We start from the raw sequence: 21,930 nt of genomic DNA, 5'->3' as shown, positions 1-21,930 counted from the left end.
TTATTTGGTTAGAGCCAACGCCGAATGAGATTTAAAATGCATGAAAAAAGTATGAAAAAACCAACTATATCGAATCAAACTGAATGAGTGCACTGAGTTTGTTTACTTCAAAATTGAATCGTTCATACTCATATGTATGTGCGCTGATATGTACGTACATATCAGAGGGAATATATAATTTTTAGTATGCGATTTAGACATTTTTTGTACATAGCCAGCAACAAGTTTGAGGTTTGACTCACTCGAATGTTGGACAACTCTTAACTTATTATAACTTTCGTTTCGTTTTTACAGCTATTTTTTAGCTCTTTACTTTTGTTTATTATCCTAGAGCTTTTGCAAATTCATAAAATATAAGCAAAAGCTCTAGGATAATAAAAAAAGTAAAGAAAGTAAGAAAAAGTCGCTTTAAAAATGAAGCAAAAGTTATAATTTTGCTTAATAATAAACAAAGAGTGATAGAGAGGAGAAAGATGGTACTTGTAGGTGTATTGGTTAGCCAGCGACCATCCATCAGCGCGCAAAAGAATGCCAAGTAGCTGAATATTATAGTGAACCGATATGCTGGCCCCTTGCTCTTTCAACTAAATGTCGCATCCACAGAAAACGTACACACTACTGTTGTTTTGGACATTGGCTCACAGGACACATCACTCACAACACTGAGCGTAATCTTGGCCTGTAAGATATTTTTGAATTAAATGTGAAGCCGAGTGCTCTAATTGTAGTGGAGTGATGTTAAGTCAAGCTGAGTTGAGTGAGCTTGAAGTCGGAAATTGATACCGGCAGTGAATGATGGGGAGCAGCGCAATAGCTGATCGGCGTGCAAAAACACCAGCACAAATATTATACTAGACCCACTGCAGTTATGCGGCTACTCATATTAGTGTTACATATAACATTGTTGTTATAGTTAGTGTGAGTTTTGTTACAATTTGAAGTTTAGCTGGCGCCCGCATTTTTTCCTGCTGCCACTGTCGCTGCTATTAAATGGTTATTGTTATTGTGATTGCTACAATTAGTAATTTTTTTATTTATGTGTTTTTGCGTATTCATATTGGACTTATTGCTGATGTAATTATTTGAAGCTGCATATGAAGCACGACACATTTTTTAGTATAAAAGTTGGCATATTTTTGTATTCGAAATCAGAATCAAGTCAACACTCAAGAAGTGTAACAGCAGTACATCAAATCCTTTTCTCTACTTCTTAAATCCTTCTTTAATCAGCAAACATGAAGGTAATTCGAGGATGTGGAGTGTATGAACAGTGTGACAATTTTGTGAAATTTCAAGTAAAGGAAGTTTGGGAATTAAAACAAAAAAAAAAATGCCAGAAAAATTTCAGAAGAGAAATTTCAAGTAAAGCAAATTTGGGAATTAAAAAAATAAAAGATGGCAGAAAAATTTCAGAAGTGAAATATTTTGAATTAATAGAAAACTTAAAAATATTATTATATTAAAAAATATGATATCAATTAATTTTAGTGTTAATATAATAATCAGAAATGGAAATAGAGAAATATATTTTGTTTTTTTTATATAATTTAGAAATATTTTAGACAATAACACATATCATCATTTTTACTGCTTCACACCTCCACCGACTTATGTACTCTTTTACCTTGTTTTCTCTTCCAGTTCGTTGTTGCCGTAGTCATGTTGGTTCTTGCCGTTGGTGTGCACTCTTCCCTGGTAGCCCCAGGACTTGGTCCACTGCTAGCAACTGGCGCGTGGGGAGGTCTTGGCGCACCGGTTGCCATTAATGCTTGGGGTGTTAGCGCTCCCGGCCTATGGGGTGGCATTCCCGGCATTTCTCTTAGTCAAGGACCAGGTGTCGCTGTTGCTGCTCCTATTGCTGCTTCTATTGATGTGGGTACAGGCCCTGGTGTTTATGTGGCGAAGACTCGTGGTGCCATTCACACCGCCCCATTGGCCGGACACATTAACTCGGCGACTTCTCTGAATTTGGCACCAGCTCCAGGCACTTTGTAAGCGTTTCGTGCATCATCGATTCATCTCGTTGGAGAATAAATGCTTACTGCTACTACTACAACCACATAAACAAAAATATCAACAATTTGATGACTCTGATGCCAAACGAAGAATGCAACCGTTATCCGTCATTTGCTATGTACTATCTACTATCCGCAACTCATACCCTGACCCGCAACCGACCTGATGTGCAACTCATAATGTCTACAGCATATCTATGTTTTTTATATTAAATAATATACTACGTACCTTGTACACAACTACATATATGTATTTCATGTTATTTACTTAGGTAATCATACTCATACATATGTAATATTGGTGTTTGTGCAAACTGAGTCATAAAAGTTTGCCGAAACGCCGAGAAAGGAGAAAATGGGATTCACAAAAACTCACTGTATTCAGAAGTGGGATGCGAAATGCCATTTTCAAAATATAAAAATACAAAGTTCACAACAACTGCAATAACAACGACGATAAACTTTTGAGAACTTTTACCTGTGTCTTATACTCATTAAAAATAATCTTTTACCATCACTTTCCACCATTTCACATACTTATGCATAAATATAAGAAGCAGCAGAAAAAATCAATAAAAAGTAAAAGATTTAAATTACTTCTTTTCTTTAAAAATTGCCCTTTTTCCCCTGACTTTATTCTGGTATATAGAGGCTTTTATATAAGCCATAATTATACACCGTAGTTATACAGGGTTGCCAATATTCGACGGACCCATCTGGCAACCCTGTATCTTTTGACAGAGACGTCAGATCGCTTAACACGTTCACGCCCGTGCGTACCACCGGTGGCTCGCACAAGATTGCTTCATGAGGCGGCGTGTACCAGCGGTGACCCGCACAAGATTGCTTCATGGGACGGCGTGTACCACCAATGGTACTTTATTAGACGGTACCTATGAGATGAGAAGCCATGAACGACTACCCTTATGAAAAAATTTCGTTTTATATAACCTGCAATCGCTTCCGATAGAGCGAAAAGACTTAAACATTGCCGTCTGTGGGCGAAGACCATGAATAACAGCGCCGGCGGGAACGTGTTAATGACATACCGCGTTGGAAGCGTCAGTCCAAGCAGTTTTTTTATTATGGAACAGTACACGCCACGCGAGCGCTCCCAAATTGTTGAAATTTACATTCAACAAAAGAAGTAAATTATGAAAACTCAACGTGCGTATAAAAAAAGAAATAATGTGAAAAGTGCGCCTTCTAAGAACACCATTAAACGTTTGTATGAAAGGTTTTCGACTGGTGATGCTCTTTCTAAACCAAAGAGGCCAAATCAAAACCGACCAATTCGTCGCCAAGGACATCCCAAAATTGCCGTTCTCAGCAGTTGGACATTGCTCGGACCACTTTACAACGAATTATACGCATTGATTTGCATTTATTCCCGTATAAGATTCAATTGACGCAAAGATTGTTGCCTGCGGACAAGCCTCGTCGATTGGAATGGGCCCAAAGAGTCATCGAAATCCGTCGAGTCTGTCGAATATGGGCAACCTTGTAAGGTTGAAAGGTACTTATAAAAGGTGTTTTTTTTAGAGGTTAGGTTTTCAAGATGAAATAAAACGTATATAATTTAATGTTATTGCCAAGAATTTAGCTTTATTATAAAGATAAGGGTTTGCCATTATGTTTTAAAAATGATTTCGGGCATGTGGCCGCCGCGGCTGGCTCGAATAAATTCCAGCCGAGAGGCCCAGCAATTGGGGCCGTATGTCAGCAATAACGCGCCGAATATTCTCTTCCAAGACGTCAATCGTCTCGGGTTTATCTGTGTAGACAAGCGACTTCACATAGCTCCACAAGAAATATTCCAGCGGTGTTATATCGCACGATCTTGGAGGCCACGCCACAGGTCCACGGCGCGGGATAATGCGCTCACCAAAAGTTTCCTTCAATAAATCGATTGTTGCGTTGGCTGTATGGCATGTAGCGCCGTCTTGTTGGAACCAAAGGTCGTCCACGTCAACATCGTCCAATTCAGGCACGAAAAAGTCATTAATCATGTCTCTATAGCGCTCTCCATTGACTGTAACATTATGGCCGGCTTCATTTTTAAAGAAATATGGACCAATGATTCCCTCTGCCCATAGAGCACACCAAACAGTGACTTTTTGAGGATGTAACGGCGTCTCAGCAATGGCTTGTGGATTATGGATTATCACTCCAAATGCGACAATTTTGCTTATTGACATACCCATTCAACCAAAAGTGAGCTTCATCGCTGAACAAAATTTTCTTGCGATGCGTCGCGCGAACCGAACCATTATTTTCGTAATAAATTTGCACGATTTGCAAACGTTGTTCAGGTGTAAGTCTATTCATTATAAAATGGCAAACCAAATAATAAGGCTGTCTCTTTACGGAGCCCTCCTGATATCAGGCCCCTCCGGTTGTAACGGTGGCCTTACCATGGTATGGGGCGCTGCCATGGCGGACCGTTTATTGGCTTCTAGTCAAGACACAGTTGTTGAAAAAGCTATGGACCACAGCACGCCATCAACTATAAATCAACCTACTAAATCCGCTGATTCCAAGGGGCAAAAGCGTCAATACCGTAAAAAAGGCCCGTCTAGGTACAAGCTTTGCTAGAGGCCTCTCGCTATTCTCGGCAAAATAAGCAAAAATGAGGCCGAAGGTAAAACTCATGCCAAAGATGCGACCGATAAGGCAAGGTGCCAAAAGGTGGCCTATGAGTACCTGGCGTTCCAGGCCACCGAGAAGGCAGAAGCCGTAAAACGCAATCGTTCGCAGGATGAGGGCGGTAAAACTGCGAAAAAGCATAAAAACGTCATACACTGCTTTGACGCCCAAACCAGTCAAACGCGCGTTTAACGAGGTGGCACGGGATCACCTGCAAACGGCCTTGGTGGACGAGTTAACGAACCGCGGTAAACCTGCGTCCGAAATCGAGATCCGGCTGTCTTGTATTGTCGTTGATCACGTCATGGCAAGCCGGAGGTTGTTCGTGGATACAGGGTGCTCAAATGCAACGATCAGTTCTCTGTTGATTTCCTTCAAAACGATATGAGTAAAATCCAGAGTCACTGGGAAGGTTTGAGGCTCAAACTAATTCCAGTGAGATCCCACGACGACCAAGGGCTCGTATCTGGATAGCGAACATGGAGTTCGAAGCTAAGCAGTTAATACCATATTTACAAGCACACAACCGCACTGTTCCAATGGATGACTGGAGCATCATCAAAGTGGAGACTCCGCAAAGGAACAGTGTGTCCTCCCTTCTAGAAATCTGGGAGGAGAGTGCTGAGCTACTGAAAAACTGGACAACAAACTTCGATTTGGCGTGAAGAAAGCGCATCTGAATTTATTTCGTTCTGCGAATCCGGAGGATGAGCAGGACGAGGTTGACGACGCTAATGAGTTGCTCATGTTCATGCAACTGGAAGAAGCCGGGTCTACCAAAAACGACGGCGCTAATGAGCAGCATACGGCCATGCAGCTTGATGCCCCTAAAAACGAGCAATAAGTATGGGTCTCAAGGTTGTCCAGATCAAACTGCAGCACTCCAGGACTGCGACGGACAACCTAGCCGTTCTTCTATCGGAGGAGGACGTAGACATCGCACTGACATGCGGAGCACTAAGGTAAGCGAATTCTCTCTCAAAAACTACAACTTGTACCAAAAAAAAGTGTATGTATTTCTTCGAAAGCGCATATTTCATTTATGTATCTAAATCCTTAAGGATATAAGGAGGAGGATGCCATAAAACTTCAAGCCGATATCGATGACTTTACTTGTGGTGCCAGACCTCACTCTTTCTTATCTAAGTGCTTTCAAATATCTTACTCAAAAATATCTAACATTTTGTGCACTAAGTGCAGTATCTCGACATGTGTCCTGCAGTGCATTAGCGAGCTTAGGGACCTAGGCGCTCTCTTTGATAATCAATTTTCTTTTAATAACCATATGAATTATATTACTTCAAAATCTTTTTCGATATTGGGCTTCGTCAGACGTAACACCGAACTTAGTGGTCTGATTCCTATACCATTAAGTTACTCTATAAATCTTTTGTTAGGTCTCATTTAGAATATGCTGTTTTTATTTGGGAATCTTGTAGTCACCAAGCTATCAACATTATATTGTAGAACGTGTGCAAAAAATATTTCGCAAATATGTCCTCCGGCCTCTGAAATTTATTGATCCCACGCCATCATATTCTACTCGTCTCATGCTTATAAGCCTCATTCCTTGGAAATTCGTAGGTCTATACTGTATATGTCTTTTTCTTATACTATTATTACTGGAGTAATTATTGTCTCTACTTATTGGAAGGGATTCGATTCAATGTTTCCCAGCGATCTCTTAGGAATTTTTACCCTTTTTATGGGGGAAACTTTAAAATTAAGTATGCCTATGAAATTAAACGCCGTTCATATGGATGTTGTTCTCGATTTTTCGCTTTCAAGAGTAGCATTTTTAAACCTCTTGCATTCTATTGCTTTTAAATACATGTAATATATCAGTAGTTTAATCTAAGCAACTTTTGTATCATAGTCTGTAAGGATTGTAATTCATAGACTTAAATAAATAAATAAATGGCGTTTAAAAAAAGGGAATAAAAAACTATATTTCATTTCAGTCAAACTATATACTTATATATCAGATTGGCTATTTATTTCCATCTTTTTTAACAATTCGGAAACAGTAAAGTCATCGCCGCAAAATCGCACTCAAAGCCAGTTTGTTTGAAAAAATTTCATTAGATTCTTCAGTAATACTCTCAGTGCTAGTATTATTATTGACAACAGTTTCCCTCTTTTCATCAGTAACAAAATCCTATCCGAAATCTAGGTTGTCATCAGAATTTTTATTAAATTCCCCAAGGATCTCTGATAACTCAAATAACGAAGCCATTGTTGCTGGTGCTAAGTCATCTTCGGACTCGAATTCAGTTAACATATTCCTAATTTTGTTAAACCCTGCTTTATGGTTTCCGTTTAAACCTTTGCCCAAACTTCTTTTACGAAATGCGATGCCTCGAAGATATTTTTTCAGTCGAGCCAGTCTCTAAACTTACCAAGATATGCTTAACATAAATGCTTAAATTTATATCGAAATATTAAAATTTCGAATCACTCCTTGATTAAAAGGCTGGCAACTTGAAGTCGTATTACTAGGTAGAAAAATTATTTTGGCATTCGCTTTGAGATGCTGCCTTGTCCAGAGATAATAGTATTTAATTATTGCGGTAAACCAGAATAAATGTGTGCTTGAAAAAACATCAGCCCTTTTTTGCATTTATAAAGTATGTATGTAAGTAACTGCTCACTCACATTTTTTATATTTTGTCCGCCTAAGAGCAGTTTGCGTCCGCTCACCTATGTTGATTTCTGTTTGTTTGATTTGTTATGAAAAGAAATGTTAATGTCTTTTGATAAGAGGTTTGCGCCCGCCCAATAGAGGTTTTTGTAACAATTTTATGAAAAATAACTGTCAACGTCCGTCCAAGAGAGTGTCCGCTAAAAAGAGAGTAATTTGTTCCGAAATTTATACTTAAAGCTTAGTATAGTAAAAAGTGTCTGCTCAAGCGAGATGCCCGTCTAAGAGAGGTATCCGTCTGGACATTATATTTTTCTCCCGGACTATACTCTGCATATACTCGTAAATGTATATGAATATCATATTTCTTCAAGTTTGTTTATGAAACAGGAATCCAAAGTAGCTTGACGAGAGTTTTGGCTTAAACGGGAATAAAAAATGCCTGTGAAATGATTTCTTAATAATAAAGTGAATTTCTTTGTAAGTTATGATTTATATTTCATAACATAATAATTCACAACTTTCAAGGATGGCTTTCAAAAATCTTTCCGAGTTCATTCCACATTCGTTTTTAAATTCTTTTGCATTAATTATTTAATATGAAAAATGTTAAATTACAAATTTTTTCACGCTTCAATACGTAGTGCCATATGCGTAGGTGCAGTATAAGCACGCGACCACTTATTTTGTTAGTGCCAAAAGTGACTGAGTTACCATGAAAAAGGTATGAACCATATTGAACCAAAGTGAATGAGTGCCTGAGTTTGTTTACTTCATAATTGAAGCATTTATTGACGTATGAGGTTTGCGAATTTTGAGCTACTATGAGCCTGCTGCTAATTACGTGGATCGTACCAGACTCCTCTGAAGTTTTCTATCGTTACATTTTTTCAGCGAGGAAGGGAGTTATCTTGAAATGCTAAAACTTACTCGTAATTATTTATATGAGTTATCGAAAAGCACCAAATTATCCATTCTTAGCTTTTTAAGTTTGCTTTGTTTGCTTTACGTCGATTAACAAGTTTCGATGATTTTAATTGACTTTATGAGAAGCAGGAGGTAGTACTTTTATCAAAACATTAGCAAATTATATATTACTCGCCTAATTCAGAACACTGAGTATTTATTTGTTTCTCATAGCTATAACTTCCGTTTTGGCTTTTTTACAGTTCTTTTTTACATTGGAAACCAATTTCCTAGCTTTCCCGTGGCATACCTTGTAATGTGTAAGGAAAATTACGGGAATGTGGAAATAATCGTGGAAAACTACAAATACAAGTCGCTAGTAATGGGATATTTCAAGATTATACCCATCTTACTTTTACATATGCAACACTCGTAGCAGGGCAGAATTGAAAACATTACCAAAAGCGATTATGGCTTCATCGAGTCGAACTTCAGATGTCAAGCGCGAACCAGTAGAGGGGCCGAAAAATATAAATTAGGACTCGGATATTTTCCCAAATTATTTGCAGTTAAAGTAAAATCGAGTATTTCCATCGGACCACAAAAAAATAATATTGAACAAGGCCGAAATCATGCACTCACTTAATGCTAATGAAAAACAAGTCCGGAACAATCTTAAAATTAAGTATTAAAAAGCAGTAAAAGCAATAGAGCTGCAAGCCATCAGGATATAATTAAAACTATGTTTGAAAGCTTTGAAATGTAGGTGAGCAATATGAGTGCCTATCCAGAGGAGAAAATAGAGTATACTATGCAATGGGTTAGGTTAGGTTGAAGCGGTTGTCCTGTGGGACACACTCAGGCTCATAGCCCATTGTGATGCCGCGTGGGGAGCTTGTCCCTATCCCCTAAAACCAGTGTGTGCTTTTCAAACATTTTAAAATATCTCTGATTTCTATAGTACTGAGGTCTTCTAGCTCACTAAAAAATTGTCTACCCAGAATAGTAAACCTGCGTCTGGATAGAGCAGGGTAGTGGCACGGTAGATTGTCTCTTCCTCGTCCTCATCTAGACAACTTCTACAGAAGTCATGTGTTTTCACACCCATCCTTTGGGCGTGTCTGCCTATTAGGCAGTGCCTCGTTATGACTGAGATCAATGTGCTAAGACTGTGTTTATTTTGGCTTAGCAGAGATTCTGTGCTTTTAGCATTTAGAGTTGGCCAAAGTTGACGGGCGATTTTGCAGGTTGCTTCATTTCGCCATCTTTCGTTTGCTTTCTTTACAATTTCTCCAAGGATGTGTAGCTTACATGTTTATAAGGGTATCCCCATGTCATTATCTATGTGCTCGTCAGACAGTTTAGTGCCGAGTCTTGCTAGTTCATCGGCTCTACAGTTGCCCTCAATGTCATTTCCGGATATCTCATCACACTGTATCAGTGTCGTGACTTTTATTATTGCCATCAGTTCAGCCTGAAAGACACTACAGTAATCGGGGAGCCGAAAACTGAAGGAGATCCCCAGATGTTCAGAATATACACCTCCGCCCACCCTGCCCTCGAGCTTTGAGCCATCTGTGTAAACATGGATGGACTCGCCCTGTCTCACTTTGTCCCGTACTATGCAATATAGTATACTATATTTTCTCCAAGGCGGATAGTACTTGGGTAGGGTTATTATTACCATCCCTAACGCGTTATCGAATGTCAAGCAAATGAAAGTTATGGTGAACTGTCACTCTGGCGGCTTGCTCTTTCCACTAAATGCCGAATCGATAGAAAACTTGCACATCGTTGCTCTCTTAGACCTTGCCTCACCAGACACATCACTCACAACACTGAGCGTAATTTTGGCCATTGAGATATTTTTGCACTAAATGTGAAGCCGAGTGCCGCAGCTGTAGTGGAGTGATGTTAAGTCAAGCTGAGTTGAGTGAACTTGAAGTCGGAAACTAATGCCGGCAGTGAAAGGTGGTGAGCAGGGCGTTAGCTGGCAGGCGTGCAAAACCACCAACACAAAATATTACACTAGTCCCATTGCATTTATGCAGCTACTCATATTAGTGCCATAAGTAACATTGTTGTTGTAGTTCCGGCTGACGCTTTGCCAGTGTGGTTTACTTAGAAGAATTGTTTGAGTGTGTAACGAGACAAGTTTCGTTACAATTTGGAAGTTAGGCGACACCCGACGCTTATCCTACTGCCGCTGTCACTGCTGTTAAATGGTTACTGTTGCTGTTGCTGTTGTTTTTGTAGTTTTGTTGTTGCGCACTCGTATTGAACATATGTTATTCTGCTGCAATTATTTCGAGGTGCTGCATTGAGGTCTAACCAATGTTTTAGTATAAAAGTTGGCAAAATTTCGTATTCGAAATCAGAATCAAGTCAACACTTCTTGAGTGTGTAACAGTAGTCCCTTTCTTTTCTTCTTATATCCTTCTTTAATCAGCAAACATGAAGGTAATTCGAGGATGTGGAGTGCATAAACAGTGTAACAGTTTTGTGAAATTCAAGTCAAAAAAATTGAATATGAAAAAAATTACGTAATTGGTTGAGTTAAAAAAAAGTTATTAAATATTATGAAAGAATCTAGTACTAAAAGATATTTTACTACAATATTTATCTTCTTCTTAATTGGTGTGACTATCGCTTGAGCAATTTCGGCCGAGTTTAAGAAAGCGCGCCAGTCGTTTCTTTCTCGTGCTAACCGGGGTTAGTTGGACACACTAAGTGAAGCCCAGTTGCTCTCTACCTCATCTTCCCAACGCAGTTACCACCAGCTGGTGCCACGTCGAATACCTTTAGAGCCGGAGTGCTTGTATCCATTCGGACACCATGGGTTTGATCGTTGCCCACTTAGTTCAAAGCTCCACTTGTTGACAAGAGATATGTTCCTTTGGATTTCAAGGCTGACGTTATTATCGCTGTTAATGGGAATTCCTAAATAAACGAAGTACTACTTCGAAATCAAGATTGTCAATGGTGACATCGGTGTTGTTACGCGAGTGTGCCGTTTGTTGATTTCATGACAGGAGGTACTTCGTTTCGCCGCGTTCACCACCAACCCCATTCGCTTTGTTTCTTTATCCGATGAAGTCATCGGCATACGCCTGCAATTAATTGCTCTTACAATAAATGGTGCATGAGGGATTAAGGCGAGCAACTTGCACTATTTTTCCAGCATCAGATCAAAGAAGTCGCACAGTGAGAGTCACGGGAGTCGTTTGTTATCAAATTACTTTCAATTCTGATGGAACTGCTGGTTTTGCAGAACGTATTTTTGCAAAGTAGTATTAGTTTTGCGTGAATGTTAATTCATTCATAGGCAACTTCTTTTCGCGTTTTCGGATGCGGCTTTCAAAAGATGGTGTGTGCCAACTCTCATTTTATGTACATTTTCCAAGACTTGGCGTATTGTGAATATCTGGTCAATTGTTGATTTTCAGGTTTAAAGTCAAACTGAAGGAGTCCACTCAGTTGGTTTGTGGTGCGCTTTAAACAAAAAATAAAATAAAACTAAAAAAAAAAAATATTTTTAAATTACTTTCGTTTAACTTAAAAAAAAGGCATTGTAAATGCATAGATATTTCTTGAATACATTATTCAATAATCAATTATTCTTGAGTAATAATAATCAATTATTCTTGAATAATTTATCCAATCGTACCATATCTCCTGATTTAACACTCACATTTATCACACTTACACTTTTATTTCTCTCCCTCTCTCTCTCTCTTCCAGTTCGTTGTTGCCGTAGTCATGTTGGCTCTCGCCGTTGGTGTACACTCATCCTTATTGACTGCTCAGATCGCACCGGGCGTGTCATATGTGACCCCGGGACTTGGTCCATTGCACGCACCTGGTCTTGGACTTGGACTTGGTTCATGGGGCTTACCAGCTGCCATTAGCGCACACGGTCTTTGGGGTGGCATTCCCGGCATCTCTCTTAGTCAAGGACCTGGCGCTGCTATTGCTGCTCCTATTGCTGTTTCCCATGCTTTGGGCACAGGTCCAGGTGTTTATGTGGCGAAGACTCGTGGTGCCATTCACACCGCCCCATTGGCCGGACATATCAACTCGGCGACTTCTCTGAATTTGGCACCAGCTCCAGGCACATTGTAAGCGTTTCGGCGTCATCGATTCACCTCGTTGGAGAATAAATCGTCACAACAACGACATAAAATACAATAACAACTATTTGATGACACCGATGCCAAACGAGGAATGCAACCGCACGATGTATTCTACTTGTATCGAAACTCCGTTTTAAGTAATCCGTTATCCGTTATCTGCCATCTACTATCCGCTATCACAACCGCAACTTACACCCTGACCCGCAACCGACCTGATGTGCAACTCATAATGTCTACAGCATATCTATGTTTTTTATATTAAATAATATACTATGTACCTTGTACACACATACATATTTGTATTTCATCTTATTTACTTAGGTAATCAAACTCTTATGTAATATTGGTGTTTGTGCAAACTGAGTCATAAAAGTTTGCCGATACGCCCAGAAAGGAGAAAATGGGATTCACAAAAACTCACTGCATTCTGAAGTGGGATGCGAAATGCCATTTTCGAAATATAAAAACATAAAGTCCACAACAACTGCAATAACAACGAGAACTTTCTACGAACCTACATATCTCTTAAAAAATCTTTCAGTGTCTTCCACTATTTTACTTGTTTTCGTACACCCAAGTATACTCCTATATATAAAAGAAGGGGAAAAAATAATAAAAAATAAATGCTTAAATTACTTCCTTTCATTTCTTATTTACTTTCCTTTCCTAGCTCTGTTTCTTCTAGTATATAGAGGCTTTCATGTGAGCCCTATTATTTATAAGGCACTTGTACATATTATATATTTTGATAACTTTGAAAAATATATTTTTGTAAGCCATTTCATGTGTCAACTGAAGATTGTGGAATATCTTTAATATGAATAAATATTTTGCAAGATTTTTATAAAATCAAATCCTAGCGGCTTGTTTCCAATGTCAGGTTGAATTTATGGTGGAATAGTAAAATATAGTGTTTTTTTTGTTTTTGTTTCGTCATTTATTTGAAAACATTAGATCACCTGTTCTCCACGCAACATTGTCTATATTTATACCGCAACCATTTAATGTAATTGAGAATTCAGTCTTCGTAATAGTTTCATTATAACAGACTTTACAAAAGCGGAAATTTGTATGACTTTAAATCACTATAAAGAAAATAAACTTGCACTGCCTTACAATTAAAAGACAAAAACTCGTTAGAATTCGACACAGATTGACGGCAGTTCGGTTTTTAATCATAGTTACTTGAACTTTGCTTTTGTTTATGAAAATTGTACAATAGTCGTGCTTTTCAGATGAGTCATCTCAACGACAAGGTTGGGTTTATACACCGAAAATATAACAGTGGCGGCATTGTACAACGTATGAAACAGCCAGGGAGCTGGAAGGATACGTGCCGTTAAGGCTACTTTGTGGAAGGACCATTATAAAAAATTTATAATTAATAAAAATTTTTGGAGAATAAAATTACACCTTTTTCTACAGAATGGTTTCGGAAGGACATATTTATATTTTTGCATGACCATGCACTTTGTCGTAAAATTAATTTGGTCACAGTCTTTTTGGAAAACCGTAGGATTAAAACGTTGTAGTGGCCCGGTAACTCAGAAAAAACATGTCGAAAGGCAAAACTGTACTGTAAGATACATAAAGTGCCTCATCTCTTCTAAATTTAAAGAAATCACTAACCAAAAGTGGTTTTACTAAGTAAGTTAATGAGTGCGTCACCTAAAGACGGCTGCCATCATTTTTTGTGGAAGTCTACCGTGGTTCGTATGTAGCATTTTTTAGTTCATGTCATTAGAGAACATTTTGCCTTAGTTTGTTGTTTGACGAAAAAAAATATATTTTGCAAAAAAATTTTAAGGGAAAAAAGTATATATAACTTCAGTGAAAAAAGTATTCACAACTTCATAACCACTCTCGAAAAATTTCAAAAAAGGTAAAAAAATCAATACTAGCCCAAGAAGTCAGTGAGGCAATTTTTCCCTTTTGAGGTAGTTCTTAATAAAAAATTAGCTAAAAGAAAGGAAAGAATTTTTAAATTTTTGCAGAAAAAAAGGGAAGTCTGAAAATATAAGTATAATTTATGTACAGCTCAGTTTTTTGACGTCTCAAGAAGCTCGATTACTAAAATATATTTAATTGTAAAAAAAATAAAATTTTGTTGTTGAAGAAATATCTCCTGAGATTAAATACATAGCACTGCTATTTATTTAATGATGAAAAAAAGCTAATTTGAAAAATCTTCCATTGAAAAACTCTGGTAAGGAATTTTACAATAGAAAAACCTCAATAATGAATAGGAATTTCGAAATACAACAAAATCCACGGCATTTTATTAACAAACGCAGAGATCGGGAGAGTTTTTCTATTATAACGGGCGATAAATTTAAGAGAGATATTTATTGTATTTATTTATTTAGTATAACATATAAATTACAGGTTGTATTTTAGTGTTAGATCCTAATGTTGTTACAAAATAATGCATACAAATTTAAATAAAAAATTTATTCAATTTGAACTTGACATCTAAAATTTATTAAATTAGAATTAAATGACATAAGTAAGAGTAAGATTTGAAGAAAAATTAATTCAAGAATTTACCGAAGTAGAGTAGAGACAAATGATTAAATAGTAGAAATTATCCTTTACTGTGAATAATATTTAATTGGTACTATTTTAAAGTGCCATGTATCTTTAGTAGTCCTGAGCTTAAGAGGTAGTTTGTTCCATAGGCGGATGGTATAGACAAAAAAACTGACGTTCAGTGACGTTCAGATATTGCAGAAGTAAATTTCCAGTGCGAAAGCTGTTGTAATCATGGCGGTTGAGTAATTTGAAGACGATTAAGCATTATAAGACACTTGAACGTCAACATATCGTCGCGTGATATCGAAGTTAACTTGAGAGCCCATAGAGAGATGTAATTATACCGATTGTCATATATATAATATATACCTCACAGAAATAGAGAGTCTCATACACTAAGCAGCATAGTAAAAATAAGAGCTTCTTTTGCTTCGAAAACATAAACTGCATTAATTTTGAGGTATCCAAAAAATCAAATAAAGAAAAATTTATTAAATCCCAGTTGATGTAACTGAAAAAAGCAAGATCTAAGTATAAATATATATAGATATGTGTACATACATATATAGTTATATATTATATAAATTTGCCTTGTTTTTGTTTTATTGGTGTGATTGTCTTTTCTGAGTAATTTTTTTCTCCATTTCATGGTATCGTTGCGGGAAATAAGAATATTTTTAAATGTAAATGATTTTTATCAAATAACACTGTTCAAGAAATTTTGCTTTGTTTTGATAAAAAATTCATATGCTCATGAAAATACGGATTTTTTATAAATATTAATGCTGTATATTATTTTTTTCATTCTTTTATCGATTTAATTGTTAAACTACTTCAAAGCTCCAAAGGACAACATTTGTTAGGAATTAAATGCTAAATTAAAAAAGAAAAGTTGTTAATGTTTTAATGGTGGATTCTGTCATTTCGGTGATCAATAACTGTGATTTTGCTTATTTACACTTCCATTTAAATGAAAACGGAAATCGCTCCAACTTTCTCTCGCAGAAATTTTTACGCAAATTGTAATCGTTAGGCTTACGCGATTGCCCCTGCACCACTTAAATTTTGAAGGGATGAATCTTTAGATCCTTCTGTGACATATTATGATCAATAGTTCTCAAAAATCCCAGGGCATCCGATCTCTTGCGCACGGATTGACACGATTGCAAACTTTTAGCAATGAGTGCATTATTTTCATTCGTACTCTATGTCTCTATGACTCATTCGCACTCAGTTACATACGAATCATTGGCCTTTAAACAGGCTTCGATTGCGAACGCACGTTTTTCACCCGCCCACTGCGACGTCGTGACTAAATTACTCGCATGAATAACGAATTCCACTCATACGCTAAGCGGTTAGGGAGAAACTTTAAATTTTGCTACCGGACACCAGAGTCTGTATAGGAGCATCAATAAGATTTTGCATGACCACCTTCTGGTAAAAAAAATGTGTTCACGTTGGCTCCCACACCATTTAAAAAACGCCCTTGAAAAGCGACTGAGCAAAGTGCTTGTTGGTCAATTGGTTTAAGCGAATGCCAAAGTGCACTGATCATCGCGAGGAGCAATAAAAACATACGAGTACAACCACCAGTGTTCAATTTTTATTTGTTAGACCAGAAATATAAATAGCAACTCCTGTATTATGTCATTTAGACAGTCACATCACAAAAATGTTTCAAGCGGTTCAGGCGGAATGAATTTATTCTACTAAGAATGGATTTGATTTTAATTATTTTCAATTTTAAGATTAAGTTTTTATATTTATATAATATATTTCTTTCTAATTATCTTCTAGGTACCAGTACTTGGGGTGTAAATTTGTGGACTTCTGAGTACCTTTGAACCATGGATTAATATGTGTAAGCGCATTTGTGATAGCAAATTAGCACTGCAAGCACATGGCCAATTATGGGTACTTAGCTGATGCCAAAGTTAATAAAGATTTAAACGCCATCAGAAATGTGTTAAGAAAAAAAAACAATGAATAATTTGCTAAAAGAGTAAGTGGAATGCATCCACTAACTAACCAACTCAGTTGTGCATAATTTTTTCTACGTTTTAATTAATTTTTTTGTGTGAAAAATTCTGTGTTTTTGTTGTAGGTATTTTTTATGTTGTGTACTTTATTGTTTACATTTATTTGCAGTTTGCGCAATAGTATTATTGGGTGGTGCACTGCTAAAGGCAAAAGGAGGGAGTGCAAGTGCTTTTGGCGTAGTGGTAAGCCAGCTGTAGCATTTTCCATTAGCACATTCGAATGCCAAGCAAGTGGCTATGTATGAGGCGAACTTGCTGTTTTGACCGAACGCCAAACTTGCAGCTCACTGCCGCATTTGTGTATCATTCTTTTGGACTTCACCGCTCAAAACACCACACCCCCGCCACACTCACAACACATGCATTACCGGTGCATGAAATCAACCGCCAAATACTTAGCTGAGCTTACATTTGGTCATTGAGATATTATCATATCGATTGTACTTATTTTAGTGCAGTGCAGTTCAGTGCAGTAGTGCATAGCTCCGCTGAATTGACTTGAGTGACTATGTGGTTCGGAAATTCGCTATGTATATATGTATATACATACTATGGAATCCCCGTGTTTTTCAGGTCCCAACAACACCGACATTAGGCTGTGTGAGTTTCGGGATCCCGAAAAATTTTAAATATTGAATTTAAATTTTAAATATCGAAAATTTACAAACTTGTATTTAAAAAAAAAACTTTAACATTTTCAAGAAATTTTTGTTTTTATTTACTTTTGAAAATATGGTGTAAATTGATTTGAAATGAAAACTGCATTATTAATATTTGCGAAGGAGTCAATTAATTAATTTTTATTTAATATTATTTTTAAGGGTTTTTATTTGTGACTAAGAAATTTACAACTTTAAGATTTGTCCGCGTTATAAAATTAGTGATTTATTTTAAATTTTGAATGACTTTATTTCATGGTATGTTTAGGTGTTTTCAGTTATTGAATCTTTTACTCAAATTAAAAAAGTTATGTTTCAATTTGAGACCCAGAACTATTTACTTTACAGGCATCTCGAACAAAAAAAGCTGTTTTCCAAGATGAGTCCCAGAACTACTTTAAAGCTATCCCGATTGACAATAATTATTATTAAAAACCTGTAAATCACGCTGTCCAATTTCTACAAATGTAACAGGATTAAGAATATTTAAGTGTAAAATAGAGTATAAATAATACTAATAAAGGCTAATTAAAAATAATAAAAATAAATAAATATTAATAACAATAATTCCCGGGATCAAAATTTTCCGCTAATATTGGCATCTCTAATATGCATGAAACATTAGTGGTGGCGGCGCTGGTGGCCAGCAGTGAAAGGTTATTTGGATTGTTTTGGTTGTGTGTGTAGGTAGGTGGCGAGTCAGCAGGGCGGTGGCTAAGAGACGCGCAAAAACACTAACACCACACATTACTCCAGTTCTTTTGCATTCAAACAGCCATTCATATTATTATTATTACAAATGTTATTGTTGTTGTACTCACGGCTGACGCTTTAGCTGTGCTTTTTACTAGCATTTTTTGAGTGTGTAACAAGACAAGTTTCGTTACAATTTAAAGTTTAGCCGGCGCCCGGCATTTTTCCTGCTGCCGCTGCCTCTGACGCTGTCCCTGCTGCTAAACAGTTATTGTTATTGCTGTAGTTTTATTATGGTATTTTTCGCGTATTCGTATTGAACTTATTGCTGCTGCAATTATTTTGTGGTGCTGCATGTGAAGTTCAACGAATTTTTTAGTATAAAAGTTGGCATAATTTCGTATTCGAAATCAGAATCAAGTCAACACTTCTTGGGTGTATAGCAGCCGTACAGCAAATCTTTTCTTAACTTCTCCGCTTAAATCAGCAAACATGAAGGTAATTCGAAAACGTAAATTAAACAAAAAATTTAAAGGTTTGTGAAATTTCAAAACATTTGGTAAAAATATTACAAAAGAAAAAACTAAATGAGCTTAATTAACAACTTAAAAAAATATAAACATACGGAAGAAATAATTTAAAATACTCAACCAAAAAGTTAGTAGTGAAATATTGCGAATTAAAAAATACTTACCAAATATATGCAACTGCAGAATACACTTTCGTGACTAAAGGCCATCGAGACACCAGAAAAATAAAATATGTTGAAACAAATTTCGTTTTTAAAAATTTTCATCGTTATAAAATTACTTGCCAGTGCAAATAGAAAAGTTTATAAAATTTTTTAATAAAAAAAGATTTTGAAAAAAATCAGTATTCTAATCAGGATATGAATAACTTGTACTTATTACAATATATTTTACAATATTACAAAAATTTGCTAAAAATAAAAATAAAAAGATTTAAAAAAGCTCTGTTAGTAAGAGACTTTGTACGTAGTGTTTCTGCCACGATTCAAAAATTTTTGGTATACAAAAACTTAGTTCTGTAAAAGTTCTTGTAGTGAGTGTACTGCGTATTTCGACAAAAAAATATTTCAAAATTGTTTAGTAAACAAAAAAATTAAAAAAAATATTTGAAAAAAATTTATAAAAAAGTAGAAAAAATCAGTCTTCTACTAAGAATATCAACAATTTACACCTATTTTTGGAAAAAAATATTTTATTATACAATATTAGAAAAATTTACTAAGCCAAAAAAAGATACACATTTTTCTTTAAAAACTCTTTGTGAGCAAAAGACTTCGTAGGAAAGGGTTCTAACAAGATTCGAAAATATTTAGAACATTTAATTTAATTCCACAAAAGTTACTGTAGTAGCGTTTATTACGATTTAAGCGTTTTAAGACAAACAAAATGTTTTTTGGCAAAATTTTGTTTTTATTAAAACCAAAAAAAAAATTGTTTAAAATAAAGTGAAATCAAATGAAATTTAAAATTGATATATGACATAAAAACCAAATGAAATTAAAAATTAAACAAATTAAAAATATTGAATAAAATTATAAATAAAATGAATTAAAAAAATTAAGAATAACGAAGAGAAGTCTTCTATGTAGCATTTGAACGATTTGTGCTTATATATGAAGAAAAGTTTCAAATATTCTTTCGAAAATAATAAGACTTAACTACAATGCAAAAAAAACATTTTAGCACAGTATTATTAATAAAACCACAAAAATAAACATTTATGACAGTGAGAATCAATAATAAATAGTATAAAATATATTTTTATTCAAATCTTCCAAGGCTAAAAATTATAGAAGAAAGAAACAATTGTCGATGTGAAAAGGAATAAAAAAATATTATATAATTTTTTCATGAAATAATTTTTATTCAAGTCTTCCAAGACTGAAAATTAAAGAAAAAGCAACGATTGTGGTTGGGAAAAGGAATAAAAAAAGATTTTTATTCAAATCTTCCAAACCCAGAAACTAAAATAAAACTGAACATATTATTAAGAAATTCAAAAAGAACTGCCTCTGAACGTGAAAATCTATAAAAAAAGAAGTAGAAATTATTTTTATTATATTCACCAAAAACCAGCCAATCACCTTCAAATTCTAATACCAGCGCTTAAAAGAACTTATTTTGTGACTTCTCAACACACTTACTATCTCTCACTCATATTTATTTTCCTTTTTCCAGTTCGTTGTTGCCGTAGTCATGTTGGCTCTTGCCGTGGGCGTGCACTCATCTCTATTGACAGCTCAAATTGCACCGGCCGTGTCGTATGTGACCTCATCGGTGCATCCGAGTCCGTTGCTCGCGGCTGGCCCGTGGGGTGGTCTAGGTCCTTGGGGCGCACCAGCTGCTGTTACAGCCTGGGGTGGTAGTGGTCATGGTCTGTGGGGTGGCATTCCCGGCATCTCTCTTAGTCAAGGACCAGGTGCCGCTATTGCTGCTCCTATTGCTGCTCCACATGCCTTGGGTCATGGTTCAGGTGTTTATGTGGCGAAAACTCGTGGTGCCATTCACACTGCCCCATTGGCCGGACACATTAACTCGGCGACCTCTCTGAATGTGGCACCAGCTCCAGGCACTTGGTAAGCGCATCGTGTGTCATCTTTTCACCTCGTCGCCAGGAACCCCACCAAGGTCATAACATTTCCGCGCAAATACAAGTGAACACAAATATTATATATGCAACAAACACAAAACATGTACGACACGTATGCCAAACGGAGGATGCAACCGCATATCCTAATAATAATTGATATGAAACTCCGTTATCCGTAATCCGTAATCCGTAATCCGTTATCCGCTACCGCAACCGCAACCGCACCGCAACCCGCATATCTATGTTTTTTATATTAAATAATATACTATGTACATTGTACACACATACATTTATGTACTTAATGTTATTTACTTAGGTAATCATACTCATTCATATGTAATAATGGTGTTTGGGCAAACTGAGTCACAAAAGTCTGCCGATACGCCGACAAAGGAAAAAAAATGGGATTCAAAACAACTCACCGCATTCTGAAGTGGGATGCGAAATGCCATTTTCAAAATAAAGTCCACAATAATTGAAATAACAAGGACAACAACATCCAACCAACAACAGCATCCTAACAGGTGTTTACTCTAGTTTCATGCAAAAGCTTTGAGAACTTTTCACCAACTTACATAAGCATGTCTGCTTATCTGTCACTATCTACCGCTTTTTAAACACGAAATCCTACTTTACCAGCTTTACTATCTCTGTTACAACATTTTTCTTTTTTCACACATACAAACATTTATATGCAAAAAGTAGCTGAAAAAATCAATAAAAAAATATTAAAAGAGAATTTAGATATCTTTCTTTCCTAAATTTTCTAAACTTTTTCTCTTTTACTTTCTCCTCCCTCTCTCTTTCTCTTTCTCTGTTGATATATAGAGGCTTTTAGATATGCCCAATTTTATAAATATGTATATATATTTTTATTTTTAAATGTATTTTTGTAAAATATTCAATGTGTCAACTGAAGGTCATTGAATATTTTCGATTTGAATAAATATTTTGCAAGATTTTTATAAAATCAAATTCATGCGATTTTTTTGCTAATACAGGCTGAGTTAATTGTGTGTATCTTTTTTGTGTGAAATTAGTTTT

General features: G+C 36.1%; 3 protein-coding genes across 3 annotated transcripts; all 3 read left to right on the top strand.

Annotated features, from left to right (window-relative positions):
• Window positions 1–1,134: 1,134 nt before the first annotated feature.
• Window positions 1,135–2,260, top strand: LOC129246931 (adult cuticle protein 1-like). The gene is made up of 2 exons (XM_054885684.1): window positions 1,135–1,241; window positions 1,642–2,260. The coding sequence occupies exons 1-2, from the start codon at window positions 1,236–1,238 to the stop codon at window positions 1,993–1,995; spliced, it is 360 nt and encodes a 119-aa protein (XP_054741659.1). The 5' UTR covers window positions 1,135–1,235; the 3' UTR covers window positions 1,996–2,260.
• Window positions 2,261–10,590: 8,330 nt separating this feature from the next.
• LOC129246930 (adult cuticle protein 1-like) lies at window positions 10,591–12,633 on the top strand. The gene is made up of 2 exons (XM_054885683.1): window positions 10,591–10,668; window positions 11,950–12,633. Exons 1-2 carry the CDS (start codon window positions 10,663–10,665, stop codon window positions 12,328–12,330), a joined length of 387 nt encoding a protein of 128 aa, XP_054741658.1. The 5' UTR covers window positions 10,591–10,662; the 3' UTR covers window positions 12,331–12,633.
• A 6,054-nt stretch (window positions 12,634–18,687) lies between these two features.
• On the top strand, window positions 18,688–21,725 carry LOC129246929 (adult cuticle protein 1-like). The gene is made up of 2 exons (XM_054885682.1): window positions 18,688–18,765; window positions 20,475–21,725. Exons 1-2 carry the CDS (start codon window positions 18,760–18,762, stop codon window positions 20,874–20,876), a joined length of 408 nt encoding a protein of 135 aa, XP_054741657.1. The 5' UTR covers window positions 18,688–18,759; the 3' UTR covers window positions 20,877–21,725.
• The last annotated feature ends 205 nt before the right edge of the window (window positions 21,726–21,930 follow it).

The sequence above is a fragment of the Anastrepha obliqua genome, chromosome 5 (assembly GCF_027943255.1).
Source record: "Anastrepha obliqua isolate idAnaObli1 chromosome 5, idAnaObli1_1.0, whole genome shotgun sequence".
Lineage (NCBI taxonomy): Eukaryota > Metazoa > Arthropoda > Insecta > Diptera > Tephritidae > Anastrepha > Anastrepha obliqua.
Note: the sequence above shows the minus strand (reverse complement) of the source record. Positions and strands in the feature narration are given on the sequence as shown.